Genomic DNA, 21,535 nt, shown 5'->3' on the forward strand with positions numbered 1-21,535 from the left:
TTCTACACACATCAATAAGGCATGGCTGCAGAAGCGGATACGGATACTGGACTGGCCTTCCTACAGTCCTGACCTGTCCCCAATAGCAAATGTGTATCGAATTTTGAACAGAGAAAAAAAAAAATGGCCCTGCACTGTTGTACAACTTGAGACATGTTTACAAAAAGAATGGGACAAAATCGTACACGCATCACTTCATCTTTTGAATGCCAAAATGTATTTTAAGTGTTGTGTTAAGGAATGGCAACATTACAAATTGATAAATGCTTTATCATCCCAACTGTTTTCTTATGTGCTGCAGGCCTGAAATGCAGGAATGGATGTGCATAAATAAGCAAAACTGACCCATTGAAGATGACCAGAAAAACATGAAATCTATTGAGATCATACTGCCTGCAGTTCAATAAAAGTCAAAGTAAATGTAACAATCAGTCCCTTTTGCATTTTCTGTACTGCCCAAGCTCACCCAGATGTACTATAAATAAATTTAAAAGTACATCATTAAATAATAACTTGGCGAAAAAATGTTTGCATTATTTGTACAGGACTGATGACTGCATGAATTAAGCTCTTCTGCAAACTGATCTCACATTTTGGATGTTTGTCATAGTTGAAATCACACTCCTGTTTTCCATCAAAAAACCAAAGCGCTGCCCTGACTGAAGACCACCCAGATACACCGGGATCTTTCCTCTCTCCTGGAGATAGCCATCTACCTGCAGGGGCCAGCTTCTGTGTGGACATCGCCTTGGTGCCGACTTAAAGTGGATATTTCTGCTGTGTGTGAGACGCTCTGCTGCTGTTCTTCCACTGGCATTATGAAGGAGGACTGTCTGAAAAGCTGGCTGACATGCTTGTAACAGAAAACCGTTGGAGAGCACTACCACTTGGAGGTGGCCATGTGGTTTTCAGGCATCATGCACTGATAATTGGCACCCGGGTCCCAAAATGATGCGTGACGCCTACATCACCGTTGCAGTGGTGACATCAAGACTGACTCCATGAGGTGCTGCTTTCTGCCAATTTTATTTTCAATAATTCATGTTTTGGGGTTCTGGGATGTTTCTTGGTGTTTCTTTATGCAGTATTTTTGTTCTTATCATGTTCTGTGTGGTGTCTTCCGTGTCTATCCTTTTTTGCTTGGGGTTTTCTGTCACTGCCTCTCGTCCATCACTTTGTGCGTGGTGGTGGGCGTTTCCCTCTGGATTTTTCTGTCACACCTTCCTCCATTTAAACCCCACCTTGTCCACCTGTTCCTCACCAGATCATTGTGCTTTTTTGCCTTCACTACCAGCCTTCCTCAGTCCTTGTTTTTGACCATCATGCTGTGTTTTTGAACTTCCTGGCTGCTTCCTGGACCTCGCCAAGCCTGATGTTTTCAATACTGTTGCTAATTCTGGACTACCCATCTGTGTGCCGACCTCAACAAGTATATTCATTAAAGCCTTTTAAACATCAAACTCTGGTGCCTGTGCCCAGCATGTTGTGAAAGTGACGTGACACGGACCCACAACAGGGGGCGTTAATGAACGGACAATGGATAAGCCAAAAGTAACAATTTAATGTTGTGAATCGCACAACAACGTACAGACAATAACAATATGGTGGACTGTCAATCATACACCAGGTGACGTGTGGGCAGGCTCGACGATAGAAGACACCTGGAGAGAGAAGAGTTGGATCCCCACACAGCTTCCACCACCAACGGAGCTGAAGAACACCGGAGCCGCCAAGCCCTGCGCCCCAGGTGGCCGCTCTCTTCAGCAGTCAGACCCGGTACTGCTGGCAGAAAACAGAGACAGTCCAGATGAGTGTGAGTTCGCACACTCAGTAATCCCACAGTCTGTATTAAGTAAAGGAGGGAGAACCTCCACCTCCAATCACACACACTCGTGCAGCTCCTGGTCAACCACTTATCTGAGTTGGGATGTGAGGCGAAGCCGTCGCTGTCACACCAAACGCCAATCCTCCAGATAAGGAAACACTCCAGGAAAACGGCTGCAATAGAAGTTCAGGTTAAACACACACAGTGTCAGGCAGCAGAGAAATTACCTGAATGGTAGTTGATTTCTCGGCGGGGAGGTGGAGTTGCAGGCCGGCCTTTATGGTGGTGGTGATGAGAAGTGAATGAGTGACAGCTGGTATGGATGATGAGTGACAGCTGTCACTCCTTGTTGCTCCGACGCCCTCTCCTGCTTGAAGCCCGCACTTCAAGCAGGGCGCCATCTTGTGGTGGTGGGCCAGCAGTACCTCCTCTTCAGCGGCCCACACAACACAGCATTTGTATCCAGTCATTTCTGGGTTCTGATTCTGATATCTTTATCACATTTTACATGAAAAATCTGCCCTATACTCAAACCAGCCCCCATAAAAGAAAAAAATAGGGCTGATAAATCATACACTTTTCCTATCAATTTTACTGCCTTGGAAACTATGGCAATAAAATTAGGGTGATACAAATCTTAAAACAGAGTGATACAAAAAAGACATTGAAAATACCAGGCTTTGTATCGCCCAACTTATCATCCAATCAGGAGTCCCCATTTCTCAGCCCCAGCAATGACACGCCCCCATTTTGTTTGACCCTGGTGACAAGTGCAGGATCCTGATACAGGATCCAGATCATTTCATTCAACCAAGATGTCTGATCAAGGTGAGAGAGTTTTAGCCTCCCTAGCAGGAAGAATTCTACAACTTGAGTCTCATACTGAAGTTGTGAGACACCAAGAAGTTAGTGAAGAGGACACTCAAGGCTTAATAGAAAGACATAAGAACATTCCACAATTTACATATCTACATAATTTAGCTGTGTTATTCATTCTACATGATTCATGTGTATGATTATTCTTTAAATATTTTGATGATTATATAGATCAGACCTACTATTTATTGTTAGCACAAGTGTTGAATGAACGTTGGTGTAGTGAGTAAATGAGTTATTAAATGAAGTTGGTGATAATTATATGGTTCTTGTTCTTTATTTTTGTTGTAATATGTGACAAATATTGTCCTTTGGACTCGGACTGATACAAGATTTACAATGCGTGATACATAGACATGTAATAAGGTATACGTATGTGCTGGTTGAGAATCCTTTATTGAAGACGGTGGTGACAACAGGAGCCTTCAAAATAAAAAAAAAACCTTCACCAGCGACTCCTGCAATCCTTGTGGATAGACCATGAATCTCCAACCTCATCGTGGGAAACACATAGCCCACACGATTTCCATCTTAATCTGCTCCACATACACCTGATTAGTCAAGTCTGGCTTTTCCCAAGCTCTGGGTTGACTGAACTAATCCAGAAGTTAATTACCCGTTAGTAGAGCAGATAGACTCGATGATGCCTTTGCTCTATCGTGTTACACTCATGTATTCTGACAGTTCTTTGCATGAATCATGCCATCAATATTACTGGTCATATTCTCTCGGTGTGATACAGATTCCACACAGCACTATAAATGATCATTTTTGGGACTATCGGGGAGTTTCCTTATGCTAATGACAGGGACCCCATTTAAGAAAGAAACTAATTTGTCAAGCACCATCTGTGTTCATCCGTGCACCGACAAAAGTGCCTGTATTTTCCTTTTGTAAATTGTTTTGTCAATTGTGTCTGTAGCATGGCCCAAGCAGAGGGTCATCCCTTTGAGTCTGGTCTGCTTGAGGTTTCTTCCTCCAAACCATCAGAGGGAGTTCTTCCTTACCACTGTTGCCTGTGTGCTTGCTCTAGGCCTTGGTAAGGTTAGACTTTACTTGTATGAAGCGCCTTGAGGCAACTTTGTTGTGATTTGGCATTATATAAATGAAATTAAATGAACTTAGGAGTTTTTTGTTAAAAACAACAGTCTGCACACATTTTATAAATGAAATGCAGTGTTTCATTTGCCATCTGTTCCATTTGTGTATAGCAGCTTAAGAGGAAAATTCAGGTATCACATGATGGATCCCTCTTCAGTGCTATGTCCATTACAGGCAGTATTTTTTATTATTACTATTTTTTACGTTAAACTTTCCGTGTTTATGTTCTACTGCCACAAAGTTAAACCCTGTGGCATTCTGACTGCAGGAGATGTCTGTGAGACTCTTCAGGCAGAAACAGATGACTTCATAATAAGAGTTGGTCATGGTATTTATTTCTGTTTTCTGACAAAATGCACAAAAACAAACTTGAGGCCAAGCTGAAAAAAAGAGATCCTTCTATTTTATTTCATTTTCTTTTTTGCTGCCATTTCACAAGGTACAGTGCTTTTTTTTTGCCACATTTCTACTGATTTAAATAACGAAACTGGAGAGAAATCTCTTTTTCCAAGGACACAAAGATTGTAGTGTTTTAACAAGGGTGGGGGTAGGGGGTGGGCAAGGGGGGCAGCAGAACAGGAAGATGGCAGTGAAATCTGGTGGAGGCTTTCAGGGACAGAGGGGTTTTTGCACAGTGTTCACAGACAGACATACAGACAGGGTGGGGCGGGCAGGGAGAGGTTAAGATGTGACAGAAAACAAGGAAGAGGAGGTGTGCTTTGTCATGTCCGAATGAAAACAAGCAGCTCTCCGACCCACTCAAAGCAAAAACAAACAAAAATCTGATGAAGAGTTGTGTGTGTGTGTGTGTGTGTGACTGGGGGACAGGAGGAAGGAAGGTGCCAGGACGTAATTTTGATGTTGCAACGAGCTTCAGTTTCATGGCGAGGCTGAGTGTTGGAAAGAGAAGAAAAGCAGGAAAAAAAGAGGAGGGAGGTAGAGTGGCAGTCAGAGATTGGCAGTGACCAGAGAAATTAAGGTGTACTGAAAAAGGAAAGACGAAAAGAAGTACCATTGGAAGGGTGAAGGACAGGAAATGGCAGTGACAACAAGCTGGAGCCGGGTGGCTTTCATCTGGCAGGAGAAAGAAAACTGATGATCCCACTCACTGGCTGCCATGTTTTGTATTTATCATTACAACTATGATCTTTGAGTTCCGGTGTAGTTTGAGTACATATACGCTATGTAGTAATATACATCAGAACAACAGCATTACAGGCAGATGAGTGATAGAGTTTTAGTTAAAAAAAACAACAACAAACAAACAGAACGGGGACAGAAGGACGGAGAGGACAGGGATGCTTGAGGAAGCCACCGCCCCTCCTCTACTTGTCGTTGGTCCTCTCATCATCTTGGCGTTTATTTGACATTTTGTTGAAAGATAAAAATGGGAAGTTGAAGGAGAAAGAGGAAGTTGAAAGTTAAATGAGTAAACAAATGTGTTGCACAGTTTGGAGATTGTAAGAGATGGATGGATGGATGGATGGATGGATGATGAGAGAAAGAGGAGAGAGAAGAAGAAGAGGGTGTGATTTCAGGGGAGGACAGGGTGAGAAGTAAATGATACTTTGATAGTTTAATAGTATGTCTCTTTTTCCACCCAGCCTGTAGACAGAAAGAAGAGAAAAGAGGAAAACAAGACAAAAAGAGAAAAAAGAAGTTACCTATCAAGTGATTTGATTTACTGACATTCATGTAAAAAAAAACAAAAAAACAAAACGCATGTCCTGAAGTTGCATTACTGTACAACACAATAAATATTAAAAGTAACTGGCTGTTGATGACAAAAACATCAGTCACCAAATTAAACTCTTTTTTGGTCACATGTGGGTCGATGCATCTGATGGACTCCAGGTACAGTCCTAAACTTTGTCCCCACTTATCTTTCTTTTCCTTCAAGTCTTCCTTAACTCTGAACAGCCACGTCAACTGTTTTCATCACTCTCATAGACATATTTATCATCTCTTCTCATGAGTCTACTTTCGTGTATTTTCCTCCATATAAGAATTGGGATTATTTGCCCCCAGGTGGCTCAGATTATATAATATTTCTCACTTTAAAGTGAGTGTCCATGCTGTACTCTCCAACTTCCATACCAAAGTTCAATCGATAAATAAACTGACATTAAAGGAAAAAGTAGATTTCAGCAGATTTACTATAATAATAAAAACACAACAGCAGTAAGAGCACATATAACACAGTGTGGTTGTACCTCCGGGGTTTCGGCGAAGTATGAGTTTTCGGATCTCATCGTAAACAAAAATGAGGAAGCTGTACGGAAACGCACAGAACCACCAACTGGGCCTGAAAGAGAGCAAGAGGGATGAGTAACTCTCACAGTCAAAATGAGGATAAACAATCCAATTTTGTGGTTCCTAACTAAGCAAAGCAGTTCAAAACAATAGCTGTTAAAGTACGTTTGTAGTTGACTAACTGAGCAGAAGGAGTGTGGTGAGATCTTGCTCCACATTATTAAGGGCCCCTTCACACGTAGTACGAGTAAGTACAAATCAGGACAAATCCAGGTGGAACAGCTCATATGAGCGAACCACGAAAACCTCGAGCCGACGGGCAGGCGTGCATGACCCGGCTGCGACGGCATCGTGTGAGCAGCTGGGACGTGGTGCACCACATCGTGCAGCTGATGTGGAGAAAATTAAAATAAAACCAGCTGTATAATCAGTGAGTATCACTGGGTTGACATGAATAATAAATAAAATGGAGCGCAATACAGAACCCAGCGGTTAAATAACCCTGGTAAAATAAAAAATAAATGCCACTCATTGGATTCAAACCTGCAAGCTCTGATTACCAGACGGAAAATTTACCACTGTGCTACAATCACTGTCTTATAACAGGAGCGTGAAATGGCTAAATTCAACAAGCAGATAAACATATTTTTTTTAAAAGAGAAAAAAGCGTCATGATAACAGACCAAACAGCGTTTGTTACAATGCATTTCTGCTGATACGTGACTGAAAGTGGCATATATGTTGCACCGTTTGCTTGTCATATGATAATGCGGCGCACCGCTCACAGGACACGCTTGTCTGGCCTGACACGCATCCTGTAAGACAAATGTGACATTCAGATCACCTGCTGCGTGTCCACATGAACTGACAGTCCATTTCTCCAGCCTGTCACAATAGCGACATATGATTTTTATGTATGTCCATGTGAGGACAGCAAGCAGACACATGCACATCACAGTGGACAATTGTTAGTTCATGCCCTTCCAAACACAGTACGCTTTCTCCAGCTGCGATGTCCAGAACCACAGATCTCCGCAGCCACTCCTGTCAGTGGCTACACCCCCTGTCAGTTCAGCACACACACCAACGTGTCACTGTGTCTGTATTATGTGAGCTGTCAGTGAGTCTCTGTTCAGCAGCTGACAGGCACCTCCCCGTGCTGTGTGCGCTCTGACCTGCCTGTCCAGCCCCCATGTGATCGTGTCTGTGCAACATAAATATATCAGCATTTTATGCAAGTGTGTATGCAAGTGTATGTAAGTGGGGGGGGGGGGGGGGGGTGCGAGCGCAACACATGCAAACATGTGCACAACACTCGTGGGGCACTTTGTGCTCATAACGCGAATGGCCACAAATTTTGTAATGCCAAGCAAGTGGTGTTAGATGTGCGTGCGTGTCACCTGGAATTTGGCCGACACCTGCCACGAGAGGGATTGAATGGGCTCTGACAGGGTACACTCTGTCTTTGAGCCACTGGTGTGCGCAAATAGTTGTAGCAACAGGTGTACAAGGCGTTGGAGGCAGCTACGAATTTACACATATTGCATACGATTCCTGCTTGATGTGCACTTTTTGCGCAATTTGACCACATTCGTACTATGTATGAAGGGGCCCTAACAGCAGGTTTCCTTATTTTCCAAAATGCTGATGATGCTTACTTGAGTGGGTACATCCGTAGTGCCACATCCATGCCGGGGCAGTAAGAGAGGAAAGCAGCCAGAGCAGTTTCCTCAAAAAGACCAAAGATCAAAATCTTATTCCTGGAAGAAAAGACCAGAAGATAAAATAATTAGTGCACAGAAGAATTAATGCAGACCACAAAAGCAGCGGTATGATTGTCAAAATCCACAGCAAAGGATGGATTTATCCCATTAGAGGAAAGGATCCAGGCTGGTTTAGCAGTTGGCTCACAAATTCCTTCAAGATAACTCTGTTGGACATTCGGGGGTTCTGTAGACCAAAGCTGGACTAATACACACCCAAAGATCAAGCATGTGGTGCAATCATGTAACACACTGGGCTTGTACCACATGACGTACAAAAACAAACATATCAGCTTGTACTGTAACTTTCAGCACACCAGTGCCGCGTCCATATAACCTCACACTGATATTACGGTATAGAGCATAACGTTCCAGGCTCAGAGGTCATGCAAGGGTAACCAAAGTATGTCAAAGATTACAACAGGAAAAAAAAATTTCTCAACATGTTGAAAATTCAGTCACGGCCAAAACACGACCACAGTATATAGCTGGAATAACGCGGTTCACCAAAGACACTCCCAGACTCTTAGACATCATTTCACACAATGAGCTTCCAGGACGCATAGCTGCGAAAGTGGGACAGGGCTTAACTCATCAAAGTGGCTCACAGGGTTTTCTTTTTCCGTTTGTCGCAGGAAAATGTGAACCCTCACAAACAGGAAGGCAAGATCAGAAACCCGTTTACCCATTGATGAAGGTTCTCAGTCATCCAGACAGGAGATCTGGAGATGTTAAAATCAAAGGCACCCAGACATCATGTTTATTCTTCAAGATGTGTCACGGCTCATCGAAGTGACTTTTTCCAGTTATCTCCAACTGCCGAAACATCTTGAAGACTAAACAAGAATTCAAAGTCCTCCCAGTGAATTAAAGACCTTTTATGAGCTTTTCCTCCTCGTCCTCTTCAAGCCACCAATCAACAATGAGGGCATATTAGTCCCCCTGGCAACCACCTGCATCATTCAGAAACTGCATGGTAAGAGAGCTTAAGAACAGCCATGCACATCTGCATCGGTGCAAAGCATCTACCAGGCCTTAAAAACATATCTACAGTCTAATACTGTCTGGTAAAATTTTGCTAATCCAAAGTTAGATATTAAGTAGAATTTGAATAAACTGACTTAAAATTTTGTTATGTAACGCTTTAATAACAAACATTTATTTAGTAGCTAACATTAGCAACAACAAACATTAACAGCAACTTAAAGCTTTTTTAAGGCTTACTTCATGCCCTGCTGGAACACAGAGTTGCGTCTGGTCTTGCAGATGATGACGTCTGCCCACTGCACCACAACAATACTGACGAAGAAGGCTGTGTGGCAAGTAAATTCCACGATCTTACGCTGCTCATAGGTCTATGCAGATGAAGAGGTGAGACAAAGAACAAAAACAAAAAGGCGGGACTGTTACAAATTCTCTCTTATGTGACAGACAAGTTTGTTTTGTGCTACTACATGACAAATCAAGCATTGGCCAATGTTTAATAAAATATTCTGGTAGGTTAACTTCTGTCTACTCTCCCAATTTATTTGTAGAAAGTACAATTTAAAGGCAACCAGCTAAATGTTCAGAGGCTCCATCGTGCGTGTGTCAGGCACTCGTTTGTACCCATTGCTGCCCGTAGCTGTCCTCCAGGTCATTGGTGGAACGATCGTCCCAGTTGAGCCGAATGCCAACCAGGTGAGATGGCAGGAAGCCATTTTCCGCCATGATGACAAAATAAGCAAAGAATCCACCAAGTGCTTGGATCATACCTGCAGACAGATTTTTTTTTTAAATAATCTATTAACTGACAAAGTAAACACATGGCTAACATTAGCAGGCTTGTTTCCACCACACAGGCATGTCAGGGAGACTAAATGTGGTGCTGTGCAGTGAAGCCATGTGACAATTAGTTTGGTGCTTGTGATACCATGTTACAAGCTAATTAGGCTACACATGAAAGTAGCAAAATACTTTTTTTTTTTTTTGGAAAAAAACCTCCCCTGCTATTTGATTAACTAGCGAAGGTATAATTTTGTACAACCACACTAAGTCAAACAGGGAAATACCAATTTGTCCATAGGCGATGCTAATGAGTCTCTCATTGACCAGTTTGTCTCTCAGTGGGTTCCTGGGCTGACGCTTCATGATATCACTCTCTGCTGCCTCATAGGCCAGAGAGATGGCCGGTACCTGAGAAGGTGAGAGAAATTCAAGAATTAAGATATTTATTTTTAAGGACAGTAAAATGAGTTTGACTGCTCAACTACAAGACTGATCTCAGGTCAGTTAATAAAAAGACAATTGCATATTAACCTGCAGATGTTTTTTGGCCATTTTATGTTTGTTTTTACAGAATCTGGATCAAACAAACTACAATACATTGTAAAATACATTGCGATGAAATGTCACAATTTTAAGCTATGATTTGGTTATGTTTCTGCTGGAAGCATTCAGTGCACATGGTTACCTCAAGGACTGAAAGCAATTTGTTTTTACAGTTTCTAACTATGACAAACAGACATACACTAAAATTGTTCACAGTTTCCAACCCTGAAGTCCACCACAAAGAACACACAGGACTGATAACTACCTTCTCTATGTTCATCAGAGTTACAGTATAACAACTTTAGCCTTCACTGTGAACTTCTGGCACTTTGAGCAGACTTAACAGCCATCTCCTTTGCACGTCAATCCGTTTCTAACACCTCTTTACTCTGGTACGATGGAATAATAAGATTGCTCCCAGTCAGCAGGCGTATCACTTAATGTTGTTCATTATTGCCATCTAGTGTTCAATGTGTGTATATGTTTGTGTTGAGTTGTGATACAGGTGCATGTTCATTGATATAGGATGTGAATGCAAGTGTCTTATTAATTAAATAGATGCCGTTTAACCCCCCACCCGTGTCTTTTTATTTTTCTAAATGATATTTCCACGCAGTCGTCAGATGTGTTTGAAGTTCTGACCATGTCTCTCAGTAGACAGCCCAACAACACAGAATATGTGGAATAAAAGGTGCACATTTAAATAAGTGTCATTAGCGTCATTTAAATAAGTGTCAGGCAAAGAACCTGTTAAACAGCCTTTAAGTGTGTCTCACTAGTAAATGTCAAATGAGCTGACTACTGCTTTTTCTGCTTTTGGCTGCTCCTGTTAGGGGTCGCCACAGCAGATCAATTGTTTCCATCTCACCCTGTCCTCTACATCTTCCTCTGTCACACCAACCACCTGCATGTCCCCCCTCAGCACACCCGTGAACCTCCTCTTCTCCTCCTACCTGGTGGCTCCATCCTCAGCATCCTTCTCCTCTGCACGTCTAAACCATTTCAATCTCACCTCTCTGACTTTGTCTCCAAACCGTCCCACCTGAGCTGTCCCTCTGATATGTTCATTCCTAATCCTGTCCATTCTCGTCACTCCCAAAGAGAATTGCAACATCATCAGCTCTGCCACCTCCACCTCCAGCTCTGCCTCCTGTCTTTTTGTTAGTGCCACCGTCTCTAAGCTGTACAACATAGCTGGTTTCACTGCTGTCTTGTAATCTTTCCTCTTCACTCTTGCTGATACTCTGCCATCTCTAGAGATCACAGTGTCATCTGCAAAAAATCATAGTCCATGGAGACTCCTGTCTGATGTCAACCTGTTTATCACCACTGTGAACAAAAAAGGACTTAGAGTTGATCCTTGGTGTAATCCCACCTTCACCTTGAATGAGACTGTCATTCCTGCTGTGCATCTCACCACTGTCACAATATCCTTGTACATTTCCTGGACAACCCTCACATATGTCTCTGACACTCCAGACTCCCTCATACAATAGCACAACTCCTCTCTTGGCACCCTGTATTAAGTTTTCTCTAAATGCACAAACACACAATGTAACTCCTTGTGGCCTTCTCTATACTACTTCATCAGTATTCTCAGAGCAAACATTGCATCTGTAGTGCTCTTTCTCAGCATCCTCTCACTGTCCAAGATTTTATGAAACAATCTGGTTAGAAACTCCACTGCCATCTTGCCAAGACAATTCCATGTCTCCACTGGAATGTCATCTGGGCTAACTGCCTGTTTTGAAACACAAGGTTCGGTCAGATCGGCACACAGAAATGATCACACAGACTGCATTTTGCTAGAATAAAAAGGCGTATATTTATTCCCCACAAAAGCAGTTACATCAAACACAAATGGTTGCAGCGCATTTTTCTCTTACCGTGACGCCTTTAAGGTGGAGAGCCAACACCTTCAGCAGAGTGCGCCTGTCAACCGGCTGGGCGTTCGTACGTTAACCCGCAGCAGACTCTGTTGAAGCATGGTTCTACTCCCTCTTTTCTAGTGTGTCCGCGAAGGGAGGGTGAGTGGCCAACTCAACCTCCCTGGCGCACATAATTTCTTTAATCAACAGGCATCTGAAAGTTATTTCAAAGATATAATAAAAGCAGTTCTTCACTCCCAGTTCAGAATGATCCCAGCATGCTTCACTCCCAGTCGTTAGTGGCTACGAAAACAAAGTCGTGCTATCAGTGTAATAATAACAAGTACATCCAGCTCTTCGCTCCCAGTTCAGACTGACCCCAGAGTGCTAAAACAAAATTAAATTCTCAGGGTTACGTTAAGACAGGTGCAAAACAGCACAATAACATTTATTATACACTGCCTTTTTCACTCTTCACAGCTGCCCTCACTCCATCCTTACTAATCTCTTGTACTTTACTCTCGCCACATCATCCATCCTGTTCTCTCTCTCATTTTCTTCATTGATCAGCACCTCAAAATATTCGCTCCACCTTCTCAAACACACTCGCTTGTCGCTTGTATCTTTTACCACCCTTACCTGCTGCATGCACATCCTGTCCAGCTCTGTCCCTTTGTCTGGCCAGTTGGTATAAGTCCTTTTCTCCTTCCTTACTATTCAACTTCTTGTACAGCTTGCAATATGCCTTTTCCTTAGCTTTCGCCACATCTCTTTTTGCCTTACACTGCATCTCCTTGTACTCCTGTCTACTTTCTTCATCTCTCCGAATATCCCAAAACCTTTTCAGCAACCGCTTTCTCCTTACGAGGTCTGTCAGAAAAGTATCGGACCTTTTTATTTTTTTCAAAAACCATATGGATTTGAATCATGTGTGATTGCATAAGCCAAGCTTGAACCTTCGTGCGCATGCGTGAGTTTTTTCACGTCTGTCGGTTGCGTCATTCGCCTGTAAGCAGGCTTTGTGTGAGCAGTGGTCCACCCCTCTCATCGAATTTTTATTGCGAATAAATGTCTGAACGATTTGGAGCTTTGCTGCATCAATTTTTTCCAGAAACTGTGAGAAACCTCCAGGTGGACACCTTTTCGGAAAATTCTGTTGGCTTTCAGGGACGATTTTATGGGGATTACACAGATTAAGGAGTGCTCCAGCCAGTTTAAAGACCGCCCACAGCTGCTGAGAGTGCGCCGTGCTCCAAGCGCCAATCGACAGGCTGAATCAACCAGATCATTTCCAACGTGAAGGCTTTGTTGATCCGGGACGTCGTCTGACTTCCATAAAAAAAGGCAGAAGGCGTGGACATCAGCACTTTTTTGTGGAAGTCAGACGACGTCCCAGATCAACAAAGCCTTCACGAGCACTCCTTAATCTGTGTAATCCCCATAAAATCATCCCTGAAAGCCAACAGAATTTTCCGAAAAGGTGTCCACCTGGAGGTCTCTCACAGTTTCTGGAAAAAATTGATGCAGCAAAGCTCCAAATCGTTCAGACATTTATTCGCAATAAAAATCCGACGAGAGGGGTGGACCACTGCTCCCTCAAAGCCTGCTCACAGGCGAATGACGCAACCGACAGGCATGAAAAAACTCACGCATGCGCGCGAAGGTTCAAGTTTGGCTGATGCAATCACACGTGATTCAAATCCATATGGTTTTTGAAAAAAATAAAAAGGTCCAATACTTTTCTGACAGACCTCGTATGCTTTCCTGGACATCTTCGTTCCACCACCGTCTCCTTGTTTTCCTTCCACTGTCCAAATGTCACACCCAGTGCCTTCCTAGCTGTCTCCCTGACCACCTCTGCGGTACTTTTCCAGTTGTCCAAAATAGCTTCCCCTCCATCCAGTGCCCTCACTGTATTTTACACAGTCTTTCTCCTTCAGCTTCCACCATCTGATCCTTTGTTGAGCTCTCACTCTTCTTCTTTACCTCTCAAGTCATGCTCAAACCACCATCCTATGCTGTCTAGCTACACTATCTCCTGCCACCACCTTACATTTTCCAATTTCTTTTAGCTTGCATCTCCTACAAAGAATGTTGTTCACCTGTGTAAATAAATAAATAATTATGAAAATATTGATGGAAGGCAGTTTACTTTTGGTGCCATATACCGTAGAAAATTACCGTATTTTCCGGACTATAAGTCGCACTTTTTTACATGTTTTGGCCGGGGGTGCGACCTATACTCCGGTGCGACTTATAAATGAAAAATATACCGGTAGGATCTCAATTAATTTACTGTAACAAAACAATTTTACGTGACAGAGTCGATCTATGTTTTAAAATGGCCACCGGAAAAGGAAATGCAATGCATCATGGGCACTGTAGTATGACGGCCATCCTATAGTTCACGCTGGTCGCGATAACCAATCAGAGAACAGAACTTTGGATGCGTATTCCTCACCTCACCCACAGCGTGTGAAGCTGACGAACACGGTGCTTGCTGTTATTCCGGCATGGCGAACAGAACAGCTTCAACCCTTGGATATCAGTGTGAGCAGAGTGTTTAAATTGACGCTGAGAGCTGCATGGGAGCATTGGGTGAGCGACGGCGGAGGATTAGCGTGTGCACTTGGAAGGAGCTGGCGTCGATGATTGTGAAAAGCGTTTGAAGCAGACGAACATGGTGTTTATTCCGGGACGGCTAACAAGACAGCTTCAACCCTTGGATATCAGTGTGAGCAGAGTTGACGCTGAGAGCTGCATGGGAGCACTGAGCGACGGCGGAGGATTAGCGTCTGCACTTGGAAGGAGCTGGATCGACACCGCTGGGTGGTCATGAGCTGCGCAGGTAGGTGCTGCATGGTTCGGCTCGCAATGTGGTCCGCAAAATACAAACATATCCGTAGGTAAAATGCAGCTCACGAGAGGGCACTCGAGGCTTGTGTTCCTGCAACTTCTGACTACCATAGAAAAATAAAAATTTTAACGTTACTGATAACTTAACAAGACAACGGAGAAGGCCCGAAAAAATGCCACCAAAAAGAAAATCATACTCTGCAGATTACAAGTTGCGACTGGTGAAATATGCATCCGAAAACGGTAGCCGTCACAATATTATCATCTGAACTTTTCATGTTAACATACCTGTATGTCCATGGGACTTATAGTCCAGTGGACCTTATTTATGGTTTTTTTCTTTATAATGGATAAAGTGGCTGGTGCGACTTATACTCCGGTGCGACTTATTTATGGTTTGTTTTTCTTTATAATGGATAAAGTGGCTGGTGCGACTTATACTCCGGTGCGACTTATAGTCCGGAAAATACGGTAAGTCATAAACATGGGGAAATTTGCCTGATTTCACCTGCTGCTGATAAATGCTCAGAAACATCAAACTGTGAGGAATTTGGACTTTGGCATCCAACCCAATCTCACACCATTTCATAATGGCATCATGAAAAGTAAATAATCTATTAGTTTGTGATACCATCACGAAAAGCACCTTCATGATGGGAGCACAAATTCATTTTGTGACGGTATCACGAAATGCAGGAGTGAAGGGGGAGTGTCTGTGGGGGTTATGGCTAGGGTGAAGGGAAGGGAGAGGGTTAAGGGTAGTGCTAGAAATATTAAAATAAAATAAAAAGCCATGAAAATATAACTCGTTTTGTGACAGGAGCACGAAAAAAGCGTCAGACGGGGCTGTGACACCATGTAGGGTAACACCCCCTCCAAGCCCTCTATTGAAATGAATGTGGAAAAAAAATTTACAGGGTGAAATCAGTGTTTTTTTGTGTACTTTGATGGTGAATACATCAGAATGGTTCAAATCTGTGTTTTGCAAGGATATAGTCACATGTTTAATGTTGCTTATTAGGTGGACAGATTTTCTAAAGACAACATTCTGAGGAGGAAAGTGTGTGTGTGTTTTTTAAGCAGTTTAGTTCCACTGAGATCAAGATCTCTTTTACAATGGACACCTGGACAATTATAACATTTCCAATTCACCTAACCTCCATGTTTTTAGATTTGGGAGGAAGCCAGAGCACCAGGAGGGAGCCCACACAAGCACGGGGGGGAACATGCAAACTCCACACAGAAAGGCCACAGGTGGGAATCAATCCCATGACCTTCTTGCTGTGAGGCAACAGTGCTAACTACTAAGCCACCGTGCTGTGTTTATGGTGAATCTCAGACAAACAGCAGAAGTGAGAAGCCCAGCACAGCATGAGAATGGTCTTAAAAACATGGATCTAACCACAGATTTTATCCTTTGCTTTTGTGTGGCCAGGAGAAAATTCTTAAAGCGCATTTCCTCTCCTGAAAGCTTGGAACCAGCTATGTTTGTGGATTGAGCCTTGTGTCACGTCATGCTAAGCTAAGCTGCTACGTGCGGGACGCCTGCGGGTCTCACTAAGGAAGCCGCTTCTGTGATCACAGAATCAGACAGAACGTGACAACAAGTGACCACTCTTAACAGGAGAGCCGTTATGTGCACCACCTTCAGGATTTGTGTTACTGGCCAAGCTAAGCTAAACCGATAGCTAAGCTAAGCCACTGGAAGCCGGCTTATAGTGGAGGAACACCGTGTTCCTGTGGACAAAAGACAATACCACACAGCAGAACAATAATTCTACATGGCTCTGTGTGCAAATATAGCAGGAGTGAAATTAGAGACACCAGTTTCACAGTATGTAATAAAGGATTATTAACTGAGTGCAAGATCTATACGGGAAAATATCAGACTGAGGTTTAAGCACGGACCGAGCTTTACTGAGGTCCATGCGAAAAACACAAAGGTCTGATAATCCCGTACTGACTGAGCCAGCAGGGTTAATAATTTGTTCTTATTACATATAATTGTGAAATCCGAGGAAAATATGCAGGGGGTCTGGGGGTCATAGGCCCCCAGGAGCTGGGGTCTCCGGCCCTGTGGGATCCCAGAAACCAAATTATTTTTTTTTTATCTCATGATACATTTTCAGCATCTCCTGGAACAAAAAAATCTCAAAATTAGTGCATATTTAAATGACCCTGTATTCAACCTTTCATTTGAACAGGCAATGATCATGTTGAAATAACAGAATATGACATGGAAGTAGGACCTGGAAGGATTTTCCTTTTAATTGTAAACCAAATTATGCATTAACTCAGAACAATTAAACTACATGAAAATCATGAAGACTGATAAGACTGTTAAAGCATTTCAAAAACCACAGCTAAAGCTTGGAGAATATTTTGAAAATCATGGTAAAATATCAATAATATACCTTATAGTAAAAAAGCCACATATTCTTGTGTAAATTCCTGTAAATCCACAGTGCCTTTTGCCCATGAGAAAAGTCTACATTAATAAAAACTCATTTATATTCTTGTGTAAATTCATGTAAATCCATTCAAAACCAGTCTTTTTTTCCAATGAAAGAAAGTCTAGCTTAATGAAAAAAGTCTCATAATCTTGTCTAAAATCCTGTTTGAACAGCAGAATGTTTATGTTCCAGAGACAAAAATTCTTACCGTGTTTCCTGAGGGCACAGTTCACTTTTCCCGGCTCTTTTATCTTTCAGGTGTGTTCATGAAGCCAGCAACAATTCCACGGATTCTTGTCCTTATCAGACTTTTTCAAACCGTCTTTCTCGCCATCTTCTCTCTCTCCCACATCGGTCCGTGACACAGACATGCTGCACAATTGTTCTTTTAAAAACTTGAGAGCTCTAAAAGTTTGCAATGTCCCCATGCTATGTTTATCTTAAGCGTCGCGCAGGAGCCACACAGCATCACCGCAGCAACCAACCAATCCTGCTTCGACAACTGTCGCAACAGTCAGGCTTAGAGACGGATTTTTCTCCTCGAAACTCCGCGGCTCCAAGGACACTGATTTGTATCTGTAACTCACAGATCAGTGTCCGTGGACCGCCACAGACGTACAAAACTTGCACGATGATGTAAAAAAAGAACACTTTGTAGTAGGCATTTTAAAAACTCAGTGACGATCATGATTACAGAATAAAACGCTAACACCCACCACCCCCCCTCCCCATGATGAAATCCGCGGAATTTCGCGGATCCGGGGAGTTTTCACAGCCCATATATATATAAAAATAAAGACACAGACTTGGTATCATCCGAATATGAAAGCTGCTGACTGTGTTGGACTCGTAGTCAGACACCTGTTTGCTTCATCTCTGTGAAGAACTTGCTAACATATGGTCTGGTTGTTAACTGGTAAGCTTTTAATCTGTGTGTTTTTTCTGATGCCATTTAGATATTTATGGAGTATGTTCATGTCCGGCTTGGTTTTTCTAATCGTGTTTTTAGTTTTCTGCTTTGTGACGAATGGCATACGCGTTTCAGACAGATTATCATGGTAACCGGTCAGATATGAGAAAACAGCAGGCCGGAGATCAGCCAATCAGAGCGTGCGTAGCGTCGCAGCCATATAATAATAATTATTATTATTAAGTCTTATTAAGAAGCATGTGATGTTGTTGCTTTGTTTTTTTCCTGAATACACCACGGGTTACAAAGAGACGGACATATGTTGATCGCAAAATACAAGAATTTGACTTGAAAGACAAATTAAAGACATATTACATTTGGAAACAAACAGCAACCCAAATTGACTGTGTGTACTGCTGTATGTCATGAAGTGGCCTGTAAGTGGACACAGGTGGTGTGACCTTCAGACAGCTAATGCTCAGCAAATGAGGTTACATCATTTTTATGGCAAAAAAATAGCTCTGAATCTGTGTGCATTTTTCCAGATGTTATATGGCTAATTTTATTATTATCAGCTACATCAGGACTCGCACAACTTAAAGAGTTGGAAGTTTTGATTCATAGTCTGGTATATAATTTTTTAAAAGAATGTTGATTGGAGTGAGAACAGCCCTTTAAGTTTAAACTATTCTGATGTAGTTCTAAATGCGTTGTCTCTTTTGTGCACTCTGCTGCCATCCTGTGCCATCTCGCTGCTTTCCAATTAATGTTTAAGACTTGCTGTCAATATTTCTGCAGGACCCTTGTGGAATTTCAACATCTATGAATAAAACAAGTTCACTTATTATCATCTGTAGTATCGAGGTCAGGAGGGGTCAGGTTGTCTCTGTGTGTGTGCGTGTGTCTCTGTGTGTGTGTATGTCTCTGTGACAAAAAGCACTAACTGAATTCTGCAGCAACATTTGCCATCATACCATATGCCTGCGTACAAAAAAAAAAAAAAATCCAAAGCTCAGTCATAGCCATGATGGGGGAAAAACATTTTCCATTATCACCACTCTGTTGACTGACAGCATGACCTTCTGAGGCCGGTGTACAATTTCTGATGGCTGTCACAAGCTTCAGAAGGAGGAGGGTAAAAAAAGCTGAAGAAATTTTCTTTGTATTCTGGTTGACTGAATGTAGGACATAAGGGTCCACTGACAACAAATTTTAATCAACTCTATACCTTAACAGATCCTCTGACCTAAAAATTCAAGTTTCATGAATACATACATCAAAGTACAACCCCAATTCCAATGAAGTTGGGACGTTGTGTAAAATGTAAATAAAAACAGAACACGATTTGCAAATCCTCTTCAACTTATATTCAATTGAATACACCACAAAGACAAGATATTTAATGTTCACACTGATAAACGTTGTTGTTTTTGTGCCAATATTTGCTCATTTTGAAATGGATGCCTGCAACACATTTCAAAAAAGCTGGGACAGTGGTATGTTTACCACTGTGTTACATCACCTTTCCTTCTAACAACAGTCAATAAGCGTTTGGGAACTGAGGACACTAATTGTTGAAGCTTCGTAGGTGGAATTCTTTCCCATTCTTGCTTGATGTACGACTTCAGCTGTTCAACAGTTCGGAGTCTCTGTTGTCATATTTTGCGCTTCATAATGCGCCAGACATTTTCAATGGGCGACAGGTCTGGACTGCAGGCAGGCCAGTCTAGTAGCCGCACTCTTTTACTACGAAGCCACACTGTTGTAACACGTACAGAATGTGGCTTGGCATTGTCTTGCTGAAATAAACAGGGACGTCCCTGAAAAAGACGTTGCTTGGTTGGCAACATGTGTTGCTCCAAAACCTGGATGTACCTTTCAGCATTGATGGTGCCATCACAGATGTGTAAGTTGCCCACGTCATGGGCACTAACACACCCCCATACCATCACAGATGCTGGCTTTTGAACTTTGCTCTGGTAACAATCTGGATGGTCTTTTTTCTTTTTTGTCTGGAGGACACGACGTCCATGATTTCCAAAAACAATGTGAAATGTGGACTCATCAGACCACAGCACACTTTTCCACTTTGTGTCTGTCCATTTCAAATGAGCTCAGGCCCAGAGAAGGCTGCGGCTTTTCTGGATGTTATTGATGTATGGCTTTTGCTTTGCATGGTAGAGTTTTAACGTGTAAAGATCCTTTACACAATGATGTTGGTTTTTAATGCAGTGCTGCCTGAGAGATTGAAGGCACAGGCATTCAATATTGGCCGCTTATGTGTAGAAAACTCTCCAGATTCTCTGAATCGTAGATGATGGAATCCCTAAATTCCTTGCAACTGAATGTTGAGAAACACTGTTCTTAAACTGTTTTTTTCACGCAGTTGTTCACAAAGTGGTGATCCTCACCCCATCTTTGCTTGTGAACAGCTGAGCCTTTTGGGATGCTCCTTTTATACCCAATCATGACACTCACAATTAGTGTCCTCAGTTCCCAAATGCTTATTGAGTGTTGTCAGAAGGAAAGGTGATGTAACACAGTGGTAAACATACTGTCACAGCTTTTTTGAAATGTGTTGCAGGCATCCATTTCAAAATGAGTAAATATTTGCACAAAAACAATAAAGTTTATCAGTTTGAACATTAAATATCTTGTCTTTGTGGTGTATTCAACTGAATATAGGTTGAAGAGGATTTGCAAATAATTGTATTCTGTTTTTATTTACATTTCACACAACGTCCCAACTTCATTGGAATTGGGGTTGTACCAATAATACAGAAAGTTGGATTTCTTATCCAAATCGATAATAAAATAAATACAAACTTATATTTATATAATGGTCTTCATAGGGTCCTTCAGAGATACTGTGTATGTCGCTGAACACATGATGCATTAAACATATTCTGTCAACTGGCTGACATGCTTGTGTATGATTCAGGTGAGTGTGCACGTGTGTATGGACCAGTGATCTAACAGTCAGCTTCACATTTAGAATTCTACTTAATGCCTCATTTGACATAAATCCATTACAGCTGCGCCTGTGTGTGTGGCCTCTTGATGTGTCAGTGACATGTTTGTGTGTATTTTTGTTTTCACCATGTCAGTTCCAAGGTCGATGCACAGGATGGTGATGGTGCCCAGAGGCAGTGGAATGTTGACCAAGATGAAGAAGAGGAACGGAGTGATTTCTGGAATGTTGCTGGTCAGTGTGTAGGCAATGGACTTCTTCAGATTGTCAAAGATTAGACGGCCTGTTAAAGTAGGAGGGTAGGAAGGAACACAAATAAATACATTAGTGGAAACCCAGTTAGTCTTCT

The 21,535-nt window shown here is 42.3% G+C and overlaps 1 protein-coding gene across 1 annotated transcript in view; it reads right to left on the reverse strand.

The window, feature by feature from the left end:
- Positions 1–5,064: 5,064 nt before the first annotated feature.
- atp1a3a (ATPase Na+/K+ transporting subunit alpha 3a) overlaps positions 5,065–21,535 on the reverse strand; it is a 100,315-nt gene continuing 83,844 nt past the window's right edge. The window contains exons 17-23 of the mRNA XM_034161491.1: positions 21,315–21,469; positions 9,870–9,993; positions 9,427–9,572; positions 9,043–9,173; positions 7,714–7,815; positions 6,016–6,107; positions 5,065–5,407 (exon numbers count right to left, since the gene is read on the reverse strand). Coding sequence (XP_034017382.1) covers positions 5,379–5,407; positions 6,016–6,107; positions 7,714–7,815; positions 9,043–9,173; positions 9,427–9,572; positions 9,870–9,993; positions 21,315–21,469 — 779 coding nt within the window. The 3' untranslated portion in view covers positions 5,065–5,378. The remainder of the gene's footprint in view (positions 5,408–6,015; positions 6,108–7,713; positions 7,816–9,042; positions 9,174–9,426; positions 9,573–9,869; positions 9,994–21,314; positions 21,470–21,535) is intronic.

This window comes from Thalassophryne amazonica, chromosome 20 (assembly GCF_902500255.1).
Source record: "Thalassophryne amazonica chromosome 20, fThaAma1.1, whole genome shotgun sequence".
In the NCBI taxonomy this organism is placed as follows: domain Eukaryota; kingdom Metazoa; phylum Chordata; class Actinopteri; order Batrachoidiformes; family Batrachoididae; genus Thalassophryne; species Thalassophryne amazonica.